This window comes from Trachurus trachurus, assembly GCF_905171665.1.
Source record: "Trachurus trachurus genome assembly, chromosome: 11".
NCBI classification, from domain to species: Eukaryota; Metazoa; Chordata; class Actinopteri; order Carangiformes; family Carangidae; genus Trachurus; species Trachurus trachurus.
In genome coordinates, this window is record NC_139904.1 from 14,291,848 (window position 1) to 14,306,839 (window position 14,992).

Sequence of the window (14,992 nt, forward strand, 5' to 3'; positions counted from 1 at the left end):
GAGAACCAGAAACTATTGTGATATTGGAATAAACACTTCTTCAAGAACTCTGTCAAACACTTTCTGCTTTTAGTCCTTTTACTTTTGTTCATGTGCTGCAGTAAATGAAATTGCTTTTCAGTCTGATGTATGTGGACAAAACAGGGAAAACAGCAGTGAAGAGAAGAGACTCAGAAAATAAATGTATGACTGTTTAATACCCTCTGAGGCCTTTTATTCAAAGCTTTTAAGACTTCACATACCCGGTAATAGTTCTGGGAAATACTGCTTCTTACCATGAGTTAGATAAGAAAGCAAAAGTTGAACTACTCTTTAAAGTAATAAAACAAAGAAAAGAGGGGGAAACTTTTAGTACACGATGTGACAACAGTCTTTTGTACATCTAAAATGCTACTTCTTTTTAATTTTGTCCCAGCTCGCAGTTATGTTATTAATTTCAACATTGGCACTTAACCGACAAAGACAAGGTCACACATGATTTTTAATACGAGAAAAACAAAAAGTTTTTCTTTTAGTGCTTAGATGACAGCGCGGCGTCTGCCCTTTGGCGACAATTACATCACACTTTGCAGGAGCCACTTACAGCCTCTTGTTCCTATTATTGTGCTGAAAAAAGCCCTTGACTGCTCCCCCCGCAGCCTCTGCTCCTGTTACCGTGTCCTTCTCACATCTGATTTGCCCTTGTTACCTCGGTTCTAAAAGCCACACTCTCCGTCTACCTCTCCTCTATTGTATTTTTTCTCCTGTTTCCTTCTTTCTTTTTTAGTCTCCATTTTCACTCTCCCCCTTTGTGTGCAGACGTCCCTGTGTACAGTAAAGCCTGAATGCCTTCAGGCTGAGATATTAGATTCTTATTAGCCACGAAAGTTGAGTCTCTTGACAGATATATATTAGTGTTTTTCAAGTCTTCATTTAAATGTTATGAAAAGGAGATAAATGCGAGGGGTTTGGGGACAATGCGTCGATCCTATTCATTATATCCTCTCCACTCTGTACTGTATTATGCATTTCCTGTATTATCCTTTAATCTCCTGCTGCTATAAACTGCATCTTCAACTCTCCTGTACTCCTCTAGCCCTCTCTTCGTATTGTCTTTTCCCAGTGTCCTCTAAGCCTCACTTCTCCTTGTCGCATCCTGTTTCCATAAACCTAATCCACTTTCTTTCAACACTTTCTTTCTTCCCTCAATGGGCTTACTGCCTTCTATCCTCAGTCTCCTCCTGTGCCTCAGTCTCTCCATCTCTTTCCCCCCTGAAATGTTGCTGTGAGCTGCTCGGAGCTTTGGCTGTCTGACTGCGAATGGCGGCTGCATTGATTTGCTCGTGTCGGCCGAGCTTTTGGCCGGGGCCACATCTACAGCGGCAGGGATGGAAGGAAGCACCTGGCAAGGAGGCTCCCTCTCTCCTCTCCCCCTTTCCACCTGCCAGAAGTAGCCATGGCACATTTCAAAGCTTCTGTCAATCCTTCAAATTCCTCTTTTTTCCTCGAAAACATCACTCTCGAAAACCTCAAGTCATCCCCAAGGCATCTCCTTAAACCCTGTTCAGCTTGCCTGTCAGCCACCTCTACTTTTAAGATACACTAGCAACAAGATTTGCGCCTTTGGTGGTGGCAGCTGCTTGTTATTCTTTCGTAAAGCTTCATAAAATACAGCAGTAGTGGTTCTTTGACTTCTTTAGCGATGGCAGCTGCTTGTTACTTTCTGATCTTGGCACAGAGCTGGAACTTATTATTTGTAAGTAGATCATAACCCCGGAAAATCTCTTAAAAATTCAGCGGAGAGTTTCGCTCCGGCCCTGACCTCACCTCACAAAGATGGAAAAAATGATTTAAGACTTGGATTTTTTTTCTTTTTCTCTTCTTTGCAATGTTACGTGGCCAGAAAGCGAAATCAGTCTTTAGCTGGAACCTCTCCCCTCCTCACCTGCATTTCACCAAATCGATAATAGGACATCTTGTACATGAGGCAGTTGAGCAGAGTTGGCGAACCGGCCTTGTCCACTCTGAACTCTCCTTGTGGGGTGAAGTAGTCGCTCTCCTAAAGAAGACAATGAGGGAGAGTGAGGACCAGAAAAATGATGACAGGTGTTCAGTTTCACAGTAATGGACAGGACAGGTGCATGTTTAAACCTTCTGTGTTCACATATACATGCTGCCAGACTTACAAATGACAATTAAAACTTATACAATAGCTTTTATACCACATTTCAAACAATGTCTGACTGCTGCCTTCAGTGTGTGTTCATGCACTTAGTGATGTTAGTGATGCTGATATATAGATTTTGCTAACTCTAGATGAAATGAATGTATCTTCATTTGTATTTGTCTTTTCCATACAGAGTGCAAGCAGGAAAGTCACCAAGCGCATTTCCTGAACTGTTGAACTACAGCGCTAACTAACCTGGTCACAGTCTGCTGGATACAATAAGCCGATTTCTAAAATGTCACGTAATCGAGAAACTCTGTTCTGTACTTGGGGGATTAGAGAAACATAGAACATGAGTCCAGTCGGGTGGGTTTCTAACTCTCTTTTTAATTGTAGTCTGGCTAAACCTGAACCAACACAGAGTCGTTGCCTGTGAAAGTCTGTATACGTTGTTTTCCCACCGCTGAGCATTTCACTCAGTTCACTATTCCCCCTTATCGCCCAATTACTTAAGTGCATATTAACCTAATGAATGTATTTCTGCGGCTGATTTGTATAGTGATGTGTGGTGCGTTCATGTGCTGGAGAGGAATTTGACATTAGTTTTGCAGAGCAGCATTCAGGATCTCCATCTTACACAGGAAACTACAGGAACTACAGAGAACGTGCTGCTGAGGAAAGGAGTGTCTGCAGTGTGAGGGCTGCTGAGACAAGAGAGTAAAAGCTATTTCAGTCGTAAAACCCTTATTTTCTTGTGTCTTTTCAAGATGAAGATCCCACATAAAGAAGTAATTGTCAGATAAAAGCAGGTACAAGGAGTCTAAACTGGGTTTGCCTGCTTTTATCAGGAGTAGTTTCCTGTCTCACACTCACCCTGATGTCCTTCGGGTGCTCTCCCTCCGCTATCCTCACCATCCACAGGAACTTGTTGATGTCGTCGCCTGAGTAGCCGATTACCCCTCCAAAGATGATCAACACGTAGTCCACATCCAGCGACCTCATAATTTGGTAGGCTGCGCTCTCATTGGACGACATGGCTTTCCCCACCTGAAAGCAGTGATGAAGAGTGACGAGTTGCACTTTAACTGAGGTTCCTTCAGTTTTACAAAAAGCAGGGTGCTTCCTCGCACAGCAGCGGCACAAAAAAAAAACAGGAATTTTTAAAGAGAGATCCATCATGCGTTTTCTGTAATTACATTTCCTGTGGACAGGTGCTGAAGAGACAACAGGCAGCAGGTAGAAAGCGAGAGAGAAGAAAGCTAGAGGGCTTTAACTGACTTAACTAAAAGACAAAAACAATTCTCTACATTTGGCAGCAGAGAGAGAGAGGGAGAGAAAAAAATAAATCAAACCCACAGAATCTGACAGCAATTAACTGAAATCCCCCAACAGTGTAAATTCAATGGGAAAAGTTTAAGCAAACAAGATTATCTAGCTTGTTGGAGGGAGAGGTTTTATACAATGCAGCAATTACATAAAAAATTCACTGAAGAGCTTACTAATCATGCAGCGGCTGCTAGAAGAAATCATTTGTTTCTCCGTCTACGCCTGCATCCAAAGCAGCAGCAGCAGCAGCAGCAGCGCACAACAGGAAGACAGCGTGCAGATAAAGAGGCAAAAAACAGAAGTGAAGGAAACGGGACGACGGGGCTCACCAGTGCTATGTGGCTGTTGTTCCACGTGTTGTTATCCACGAGCGTGGTCCGGTTGGCCATGCCGGCGATCTGGTAGCCGTAGTCCCACCACGACATGACGCGGGCGTGCTCGTCCGTGTTCTGTCGCAACCAGTAGTAAGCCTCCCTGAAGTCATCCAGGATGTTCCGCGTCCTAACAAGGAAAATAAGGTTGACAGGTAACACCGTCGACAGGCATATGGCTGCGGAGGCTATTAATATTTCAGTTAAGACTTTGAATCAGAAGGGCAACAACAGCTGAAAATAGAGCATCTGTGCATAATAAACTGTGGGTTAAAAAACACATTGCACTTTGAACATTTATGTCCTAAATTTACCTCCAGCAGCAGCAGCAGCAGACATAAAGCCAGGCAACCAATTAACTGTAGGTATGGTAATCATATTATGTGTGTGTGTTTATGTGCGAGTGTGTGGGTGTGTACGTGCTAGAGAAGAGAGCAGAGCGACATTGATGCCGCGCTCGGTAGCACGGCTAAACCATTGTCTGACAACTGCAGAGGTGTCATTAATATATGTATGAGAACTTGCGTCTAACCATTTAGTCTTGGCCTTCAATATTTCCTGCCTAATGCTTAAAGAGAATAATTACGGCTGTAAAGAATCTCACAGAGAGAATATTATATCAGCTTTTTGTAAATTCAGCAATGGTCCACAGATGTTTTCTGTGACCTAGAAAACGCTAAGTTAAGCAATCATATTAAAGCGTATAGGTGCGCTTATCAATATTTCCACAAACCTCTTATGAAATATACATGTCCTCCCTCTTTCCTGCTGTTCCCTGCGTTCCCCTGCATGCATACGCACGCATTTGTGCTAATTCACATGCGAGGTGAGGCACGACATCCTGCTGCATTATGACCTATTACTAGTGAGTTTGCTCTGCTCTTTGTGGTTATATAAAATCCATCCAACACATTACAACTAAAAGTGTGTATGTGTGTGTGTATAATTCATACCCGTCGTGGTTGTACGAAGCAAGCACCACACTGGGGCTGGAGTAGGCGTTGCTGGTGACCCAGGTGCAGTGGACGGCGAACATCATGAGCAGCATCAGCATCAACATGGTGACTATGGACTTGATGTTTGGACCCAGACCCTCCTCCGCCTTCTCCTGCTCTGACACATGCTTGCGCACCTTTCCAGCCTGCAGGGGGAGACAGAGGCTCTTCAGACAAAGAGGGCAAACTCTGAAGGGATTCCAGAAAGATGAATTATTGTGTGGAATAAATTATTGAATGGACTAATTGAGCAAAAGAATCTGTGCACATCCTCAAGCTTCCTGCACTGACTGAAGATGCATCAGTGAGGATTGTGAGATGAGCTCTGTGATGAGTTAATACCACTTTTCAGCAGCTGCAGGGTACCGCAAAGAAAAACTAAAAAAATCTGCAGAGGTTCAAAAGTGCACAATGTGAACGTGATTCTTTGAGGAGCGTCTCTAATTACTTCCTCTGAAACTGACACTGTGGCGGCAAAGTGAGCAATAACAGATATTACCGAGACGACATGGCATTTGAATCCAGTGAAAAACAAATGTGAGAAACAGAAGTGATAGCTGAGACTGCTCGCGTTGCTCTCACTCTGAAATGTAAATATAACTAAACCTACAATTCGACATGTATTTGTTTAAGTGCCCTGTTCACAATGTTAGTGAGTTGAGTGAGTGTCTTAAAAGCCTCCCTGGTGTTTTATTTTGGAAACATTAACTTGTCAGTGTTCTGTGAAAAAAAAATCATGCATCTCTAAAATGTCAACTTTTAACGAGCTAAAAAAAAAACCCCAAAAACATTGACATTGTATTTCTCAGATAATCCAGCATGTTTCTAGCAGATGCATTAAGCCTTAGCAGCAGAACAATTCAGTCAAACCATAAGGGAGCACTTTTGGAGACACACTGTTTTGTATGGACCAACAGCACAGCCATGTCTTAACGTTGTTTACACACAGTGTTGCCCTGAAGAAACACTGCACTGGTTCCTCACCTCAAAACGTCTACAAAGCCTCATGTTTAAGAAACCTGCTGCGTTTCCATCAGCTACAAGTCTTCTCCACGTCTTTCTTCTCTACAGCTCCATGTCACTTTTTAGGTTGCTTAAAATGCATAAGCAGCCTGTATTAAGTCTTCAAGCATATCTAAAGTGCATTACTGCATTTTATTTTTCTGCCAGTGAAGCAAATAAATAAACACTCGAATCTGAGACACAATAGCAACAACGCTGTCTTCAAAAACCAAACATTTCATTCTCGATTTTGATTTCCCAAAATGTGCTTCACAGCTACACGAACATTTTAGCAACACCTTCACAGAGGAGCTGTGTGGCGGGGGGGAGCATGAAAAAAAGCTGTGATTGGAACATGGACTGGTGTAAAGGAAAACCACAGACTGGCTAAACAGTGAATCCAGCAGTCAGTGGCGAAAAAATCCAACAAAGTGAGGCGGCTAAAAATCACGAAAACAGCATCAAACAGTTACAGCTGAATCACAGTTTATCCAAACTGGTGGTGAGTGAGGAGGAAAGCTGACAAACGGCCGACTGATAAATGCAAACCCCAAAGGCTGCTATAGAAGTGTGTAACGACATAAACTCAGCAAAACACACCTCAGTGGTTGTTTTTTACGAGTTTTTTTTTTTTTTTTTTTTACTTTTGTATTGACTCTTAAGACTTTGGGCTGTAAAAGTCTAAGCAATGTAACAATATTATGTCCTGTCACATGTCAAACTGGGAAAATAAATCCTCCTAACATTGACGTCAACATTTACTCCATCCTGACCTTGTCATAGAGATTCCCAGAGTTCCTCTTGTCGTCCTCGTCGCTGCTGTCCTCAGCGGGGGGCTTCTCCCTCTTTGTGTCGTCTCCCATGTAATGTTCAAAGACGCTGGAGAAAGCCACCGCCGACAGCATGCACACCACCGGTGTCAGCGTCAGCATCAGACGCACCATCACACCGGCGAAATAGACGGCGCTGATGGCGTACAGGGCCACTGGAGGAGAGAAGAATAATGTGAGAGGATGAGGGCAGAGAATTAGAGAGCGGAAACAAAAGTAGACAAAAGGTCAGGCAAGGAGAAAAGAGGTGCGAATGTAACGGGGAGACAGGAAATGAGGCAGCGAGAGTGAAAAGGAGATAAAGACTTGAAAAAGAGGAATTGAGTTGTTAGACTAACGCCGCATAATCAGTCTCTGTTAGCTGTGCACAACGCAAAACCCTGAATGGAGAGAGTCCTGGCTGCTCGCCGTCCTTGAGAAGTGCCGACCCTGCTCAACAGGTGCATGGCTAATCGATAGCCGTAATTGGCTGATTCCAGACTGAGCCAGGAGAGCAGGCTGCTGAAGGACCGTGTTTCCCAGGGCTCAAAGGTTCTCTGCCCTTGATCTCAGCTTGTCTTATTGCTGCCCTGAGGTTTTGGTAAGAAGTTCGTTCCCACTCTGTGTTTCTTTCCTGAAAGCCGAGGATACATCACGCTGCTGGAGACTGAGCGGAAACTGTCCAGGTGAAGAGTACATCCATTCACTGCCTAGGCATGCTTATGCTCTATTTACAACGTACAGATGTTACTGGTTCAAATTTGCGGACTTCACGCGTGGTCCACGCGAGACGGCACAAGACTCAGGCATTTTTTTTCTTTGGCGAGACAAGAGGTTTTAATGAAAAGCCTCAATGTGCCAAAACAACCGCCAGGTGGCATCTGTGAGAACGGAGGACGACAGGCGGATGACTCAGTGATCTGTGCAGTAATCCACAGCTTAAACTCTAGGCTATTAAACTAGAACTAACTACTGTATACACTGCCTAAATCACAGAAACTATTGTAATATGATAAAGCCTGTCTTGCTTTATGACTTGATGATTATGTATCACATATCGCCGCGATTAGGAGTGGCGCTGTTCATGATACAGAATACAAGAGGATGAAAGGAGAACTAGCTGCAGACAGTAAATAATATAGTAGCCTAGTTTTTCAATGACAAAATGTAACGACGGCAGCTACAGTAGACTATAGCCCACGTCTCACTCTCTTTTTTCGGTCATCTGTCTCGTCATCTCCAAAATGTGTTTTTAAAATGAGCCAACTACAGTACTGTGCAGTAGTGCCGCAGATTTCTCACTCCGCACCTTGTTTGAAAGTGCAGCTGGATGATTTCTTGTGAATGAACGGGTCTGTGTCACTTTGGGGCTGGGCGATAAAACATAGGATAAATAACTTTCCCTCGATAGAAGACGCGGCCGATACAAAGTGACACCGTCAGCCATGCAGCCGGCCTGGACTTTTTATTTTTAATTATGAAGGCTCTGCGCAAGGCAAAGATGATAGCATCAACAAAACACGGCGTAACACACGCGGCTGTATGGGACAGGCTTTTATTTAATTCAGAACAAACCGCTTAGCAAAAATGGAAAATATAGTCTATAATAATTAGCCTAATTGATCTGTTGTTTGGCCACTGTTTGAAAATAACCCGAATTATGAGCAAATAATCTGATCCAGAACAGCAGTCATAATCAGACTTCTTCTAAATAAACCTAAACATTAAATAACTGGGTCAGGTCGGACCATGGGGTTATTTTTTCTCTTCTTCTTCACGCGTTGATGTTTTGTGATTTATCTGCTGCCTTGACTCTGCCCTTTATACATGTGCGTTCAGATTAACAATAAGACAAGCCATGGTTGAGTTTATTGAGTTTTAGCTGCTCAATCTCATTGTTTCAAAGAAAAGGGATTGATTTTTATAACGAAATGAAACGAAAACAATATTATATTGATACATTGTTGTAAAAAAAATCCAAAAGAAACGAAAATGAACTAAAGAAAATAACTTTCACACACACACATTAAAACAGTGCGATTGGTTGAAAGCTGATAATTAGCCATGTGCTTATAAGCTGATTGGCCGAAACCAAGAACAAAGCCGCGTGAATGGCCAATCGCCATGTGTTAACATTTCCATATTCCGCACATTCTGTGACAAACTGTAAACTGTTTTCTTGTCTGTAACAACATCTATTGCACGTCTGTCCGTCCTGGGTGAGGGATCCCTCCTCTGTTGCTCACCCTGAGGTTTCTCCTGTTTTTCCCTGTTAAAAGGGTTTCCATGGAGTTTTTCCTCAGTCGATGTGAGGGTCTAAGGACAGAGGATGTTGCTACGATGCCATGTAAAGCCCTTTGAGACAAACTGTTTGTAAAAACGGGCTATACAAATAAAATTGCCTTGCCTTGCCTTGCCTTAACGGCCGACATGTAAATCAGCTGTTTCGATGGGCGTTATATGAATAGAGATGTTAATGTGGTACTTTGCACATAGGCTACTTTCTGTAACTGGAAGAAAAACAGCCAGCTGGAAGAATGTGTTGCCTAAATCTTTTACTGTGTGGGAGATCTCCACCAACGTAGCCGGGGAGAAAGTGATCAAAAGTTGTATTGTGTGTTTAATGCAATAATAATATGACCTAACAACAGATGAATTCGTACATAAACAGGTCCTAAATTATGAAATGTCATAGTTTTGAAGTTTAGAGGCAAAACAGGTTTTATTGTCAGTAGTCGCTGGAGGGACGATTGATACAGCTGTTTCAAATGTCCCTCACGCCACCGTGCGTAGTGATTGTGGTCACACTGCGCGATCAATATCTGTATATAAATCACCAAATTAATAGCCTAACTGTTTTGCAATGAACAACAACCGATTTGAATGAACAACATGTATTTTTAATAAACACCACATATTTTTAATGTTCGTGTTTATGACGTGAATCAACAGATATTCAGCAAAGTGAGGGGAAAATGCCGAGGGAAAAATGACAATATGTTCAACTGTGTATCCATAAACATGACTTAGGGCAGGGAAATAAGTAAATTAAATGAAAATGCAGTTGTCCAACAACTCGTACAAAAGAAGAAAGGCGAGTTTAATCGAAATGCGGATCTTGACAATTGCGCACGGGACAAAAATATTTATTTGACCTATTTATATTGTGAGAAATTATGTGACATTTTGGCAATAACAAGTACACTAGTATGTTGTCCGATATGCTTCATAAAAACGAGAGTAATGTCAGTAGTTTCTGTTTAAAACATGCTGTTTCAACCGTCCCTCCTCTGTGTCTCAAACGACCCGCATAGGTGGGGCGTTTGAGACAAATGTCAACTTACGTTCAAAGTTATAAAACAGCGCGATCATCCAACATAGGCTATGTGTTAAATTACACTTGTAACTAAGAAAATACACATGTGAGTTGTTGATCACATGATAAAAATGTTTGTGTACATAACGTCATCTTTGAAAAAGACGTTTAAATGAAAAGTGTATCAATCGACCCGGCTCTCCCCTAGACTATATTTTCCATTTTTGCTAAGCGGTTTGTTCTGAATTAAATAAAAGCCTGTCCCATACAGCCGCGTGTGTTACGCCGTGTTTTGTTGATGCTATCATCTTTGCCTTGCGCAGATGATCCTTCATAATTAAAAATAAAAAGTCCAGGCCGGCTGCATGGCTGACGGTGTCACCACTCTCATTATCACTGGCTGTTTGTGTTGTCTGTCAAAAAATGGATGAATTAAACCTATAGACTTTGTATCGGCCGCGTCTTCTATCGAGGGAAAGTTATTTATCCTATGTTTTATCGCCCAGCCCCAAAGTGACACAGACCCGTTCATTCACAAGAAATCATCCAGCTGCACTCTCAAACAAGGTGCGGAGTGAGAAATCTGCGGCACTACTGCACAGTACTGTAGTTGGCTCATTTTAAAAACACATTTTGGAGATGACGAGACAGATGACCGAAAAAAGAGAGTGAGACGTGGGCTATAGTCTACTGTAGCTGCCGTCGTTACATTTTGTCATTGAAAAACTAGGCTACTATATTATTTACTGTCTGCAGCTAGTTCTCCTTTCATCCTCTTGTATTCTGTATCATGAACAGCGCCACTCCTAATCGCGGCTATCAGGCTGTCAGCATTGTCCCCAAAACGTCTGAGCAGTATTTAGTACGGTGCTGCCACCTAGAGGAAAACAGTTGTGGTGAAAAGTCACGCGATCACGCGATCCTGCAGTGCAGGAAAAACCCCGCAATTTTGAACCAGTAACATCTGTATGCATGTTTATCACGGCTCAGCGTTATCAAAAGCAGGTGAATGACTAATAGCAGGAATATTAGTGATCAAAGGGCTAGCCTTGTTAGACTGACAAATGATGAGTGACACAATAGATGTGTGAAGCAGCAGCAGCAGCAGCTATTTCAGCATCCCATGGTTCTGGGAGCAAAAATCTCATTCAGTCTCTCCACAGTCAGATAGGGAGGTAGCTGACAGCTGGATAGACATGAAACATGAATCAGCATAAGAAATGATAAGCTATGTGTGAAAATATCTTGTTCTTTGATAGATTAAAAAAAAAAATTGAATGAGCAACCGTGTGTTCATAAAACAACTGTGTTGGAAAGTTTTCAAGGTGACTCCTGCAGTGGACTTATATAGGAAATATCCAGCCAGAGCGTAAAGTTACGTGATCTGTGGTACTAAATGATGGTGGAAGCTAAAAATGAGGGCACTGATAATAACAATCTGCAGCTTCAACTAATTTATTTTCGCTCAATTTTCCGATAGATCCGGAAAGTATGATGCACTGCCATCCCTCTGCCTAAAGTTACAATTCATCCACTGTGGAAACACTAATGCCTGTACAAAATGTCGTGACAAAACATATTGATATTTCAGTCTGGACCAAAGTGGTGGGCTGACAGATGGAGTGGCAACAGATGATGACCTTGATACGCCTAAACACATGCTGCTGGCATGGATGAGAACAGGATTTCTGAGACACAAAGTTAAGATAATTACTTGCAATAATAAAAACCTGTAGGATTTATCTATTATTAGTGTTTTGTAGCACATTGTTTTTATCAAGCATCTTGATTCTGTGTTGAGTTACACTGAGCAGGAAAGGACTGGGAAACTCATCTCAGTGAAAATTAGGGGCATAAAAACATATTTTCTGAAACAGTAACACTGGGAATTTGATAAAACCGTGCCTACCAAACACTCGTTCATCGTTGATGTTCTTGATGCAGAACCAGAGGCCTGCTGGGAAGGTGCAGACCAGGATGTGGAGGTCGAAGAAGAAGGAGACCCACGTTGTCGGCTGGTGCTCCGACACCGACGCTATGATGGGGATGTGGATCTTTGCATAGCTGGAGACGGGGAGGAGGCAGGATGTAATTCATGTTAGGTTGTGCGCGTTGGGAGTGTCGAGACAAATTATACAATAGATCCTCCTGATTAACTCACAAGGATATGAGGCGGGGAAAAAAAGACAATTTACCTTCTCAGCACGCTTACGGTAAAATATGAACAAATTCAGCCTTACTGATGAGCAGTGCTCTGCTTGTTTCTCATGTGTGTGTGCATTCCCTTTTTATTCATTATGTGCTTTTACACAGTCATTTCTATATAATTCTAAATATTTCTCTCTTAAGCGTTTTGCTTTTACAGCTAGAAAAGAAAACAAAGCACATTAAGGAATTAGCAGCAGCCTCTGAAGGAAAAGAAAAGAAAAGAAAAAACATCCCATACTGCTTCAGTCAGCAATCGGTGGGAGAATTGATTGGGTGTGCTGAAATACCAACACGTTGCAGTGCATTTGGAGAACACAGGGTGCCTGGTGCTATTTGGAAGTAAGACAATAGTTGAGCACAGAGCCTGTGTTGTACTGTTTTTCCCCTCTGGGATAGTGCAGAGGAGAGCGAGAAAGAGAGAGAGAGAGAGGGGGTGGGGGGTCTATGGCTGTCTTAGAAGACACACACATGCATTCGATTGAACAAGTGTTCCATTGACAGCGAGAGTGTGAAGGTCAGTGGAGCTTACCCCGTGTCCCAGAGAGAGTAGAAGCGACCACTCCATGGTGCGATGTATCCTGGAGGAAGGAAACACAATCAGTGGAGTGATAAACAACTCTCGATTTGTAACGCTCTCCACACCAGAGCTTTGGAGCACGTGGACCAGCTGCTAGGTAAAGACGGGTGAGATAAAGGTGAAGAATTATTTTAAGAATAACTTTATAAATACTTTTATTTGGCTGTCCTTTGTTACGACGAAGTGTAATTATTTATACGGCAAACTCAGCCCCAACTGTGCAGCTTTGAATAAATAAAACGTCAAATACCATCTGACCCACAGGCCAGGAAACAAATGTGTAGCAGAGATTGCCTGAGGATAATATAGCGGATGTCTACAGTACAGTCTTACTGTTCGCTCTGTGTGTGTGCGCTAAATTGAAATATAATTTTCATCCATTTGTTTAAAGCCCCTGAAAATTGGTTTCTGAGCTTATGTATTTCTCTACTACATCAATAAATATTCATGAGTAAATCCACAACAAGCAACATAAAGTTGGAAAATGCATTTTACGTAGTTTTTCTTCATAAAGAGTTTAAAATGGTACACACACAGCTGACCGCTAGGATTCCTATGGCGTAACGTTTAGTGTTTTTCCGTGTGTGTGTGTTATCGCTGAATGGATTGCACCAGAGGACGGCTCTAACTATCAAAACCACAGCTAATCTGCCTCATCAGGATCCGGTTCGATCAGATCTGTGTGTGTCTGTGTGTGTGACAGCGCTGCCAACATCAGCAAACAAGCCCTCAGCCGCCATCGCGTTCGTGACCGCATGTGGCTAAACTGTGATGGGCACACAGCCGCTCTTCACGGTGAGAACTTGAGAGAGAGGAAATAGTTTCTCTGGGTCTTTAAGAACATTCATGTGAAGCCCTGGCCTGTGACTAAACTGCATAAAGCTGAACTATCTGGCCACTGTGGTTCAAAACCCAATAACAAACCCTCAGAGGAGACTGTGTCAATGCTGAAAATGTATTCTATTGATGGTACTTAATTACTGAAATTGACTTGTTTATAAATGTAACTAAAACCATTTAAGCTGCAAATTAGACCGCACAGGGCATTTTATGTTCGCATACAAATGTCTTACGTTGGTTAAGCTTTGATCTGGAATACATTTCAGCTCTGAACTGTTGCCTTGGGGCTCTCGCAGCCACTCACACACATAACACAAACAAAAGCCTCAGCCTCATATTTTAAATTTTGTGACGCGTTTTCACTCACAGCAACATACACAGCCGTACCACATCCTTTCAAGACATTGAGAAAAATGTGTTTTATCTTCATGATGACATAATCGTCAGCATTGCTGAAAATCAGAAAATAGCGTGCTTATCAAATAAGAATTTACAGAGCGCTGAACCAAAGCAGGCGAAGGACGGAGGTGGAAAAGCAGCAACAGTGAGGTTGAAGGAGATGTTTTGAGAGGTGATTTAAAGGATGACACTGATTTAACCAATCAATACTTGGCTCTGTGTTCAAGATGCTGAGGAAACCCACCGGGCTGCTCTTCTGTTGCAGAGATTTTTTTATGAGATGAAGAACTCTGACAGTCGAGAACGGGGCATGCAAAGACTTGCTGCGAAGAAAAAACCCAAACTGGCTTATCACCAAACAGTCGCCGACTCCCACTGCTACTTTTCAGATGGCTGACAGATCACAACGTTTACCAGGCATCCAGCTGAAAGCCAGTATACCCAACAGACCAGACGTCTGCATCAACACGAGCGGCCGGGGCGCGGGCAGCTCTGAAAGCAGGCAGGCGACCAATACAAGGGGCGCGCCAATATTTCTGTAGATGTAATGTGCCACCATCCCTTTGCTCTGGGCAGCAGGCCTGGCTGCAGTGTTTGCATAATGCCGAGCGACAGGATGTCAGATTTTTTGGTTTAGGCCAGTAAATAATGTGCCACTGTGTTTAGAGCGAGAAAACCAATATATGATGTCAGGTAAAAAAAAAAAACCAGCCAGATACTTTATTAAGGCTCATTACAAACTGCAGAGAAAGTGTTCACATGCAACCTGAGGGGATAAATGAGCTCCCTTCTTACACAATAAACTACATTAGCTTTCTTGGGACCAGTCTAAGCTAATACACCACTAGATAAGTGAAGCAAAGCCTGTGTAATGCTGTGGAAAGGAGTTTGAAGAAAAAAAAAAAAAACCTTGACTTTCAGAGTTGTGCTTTTCATCTCTTAGCTCTTTAAGAGAGTGAGCTACAAGTGTGTCCTTTAAATGGGTCAAGATGTTGAATTTGTC

The 14,992-nt window shown here is 42.6% G+C and overlaps 1 protein-coding gene across 1 annotated transcript in view; it reads right to left on the bottom strand.

Annotated features, from left to right (window-relative positions):
- LOC310993662 (dolichyl-diphosphooligosaccharide--protein glycosyltransferase subunit STT3B) overlaps positions 1-14,992 on the bottom strand; it is an 82,647-nt gene that overhangs the window by 2,173 nt on the left and 65,482 nt on the right. The window contains exons 8-14 of the mRNA XM_083982085.1: positions 12,703-12,751; positions 11,875-12,029; positions 6,614-6,825; positions 4,797-4,984; positions 3,802-3,973; positions 3,020-3,193; positions 1,925-2,038 (exon numbers count right to left, since the gene is read on the bottom strand). Coding sequence (XP_083838211.1) covers positions 1,925-2,038; positions 3,020-3,193; positions 3,802-3,973; positions 4,797-4,984; positions 6,614-6,825; positions 11,875-12,029; positions 12,703-12,751 — 1,064 coding nt within the window. The remainder of the gene's footprint in view (positions 1-1,924; positions 2,039-3,019; positions 3,194-3,801; positions 3,974-4,796; positions 4,985-6,613; positions 6,826-11,874; positions 12,030-12,702; positions 12,752-14,992) is intronic.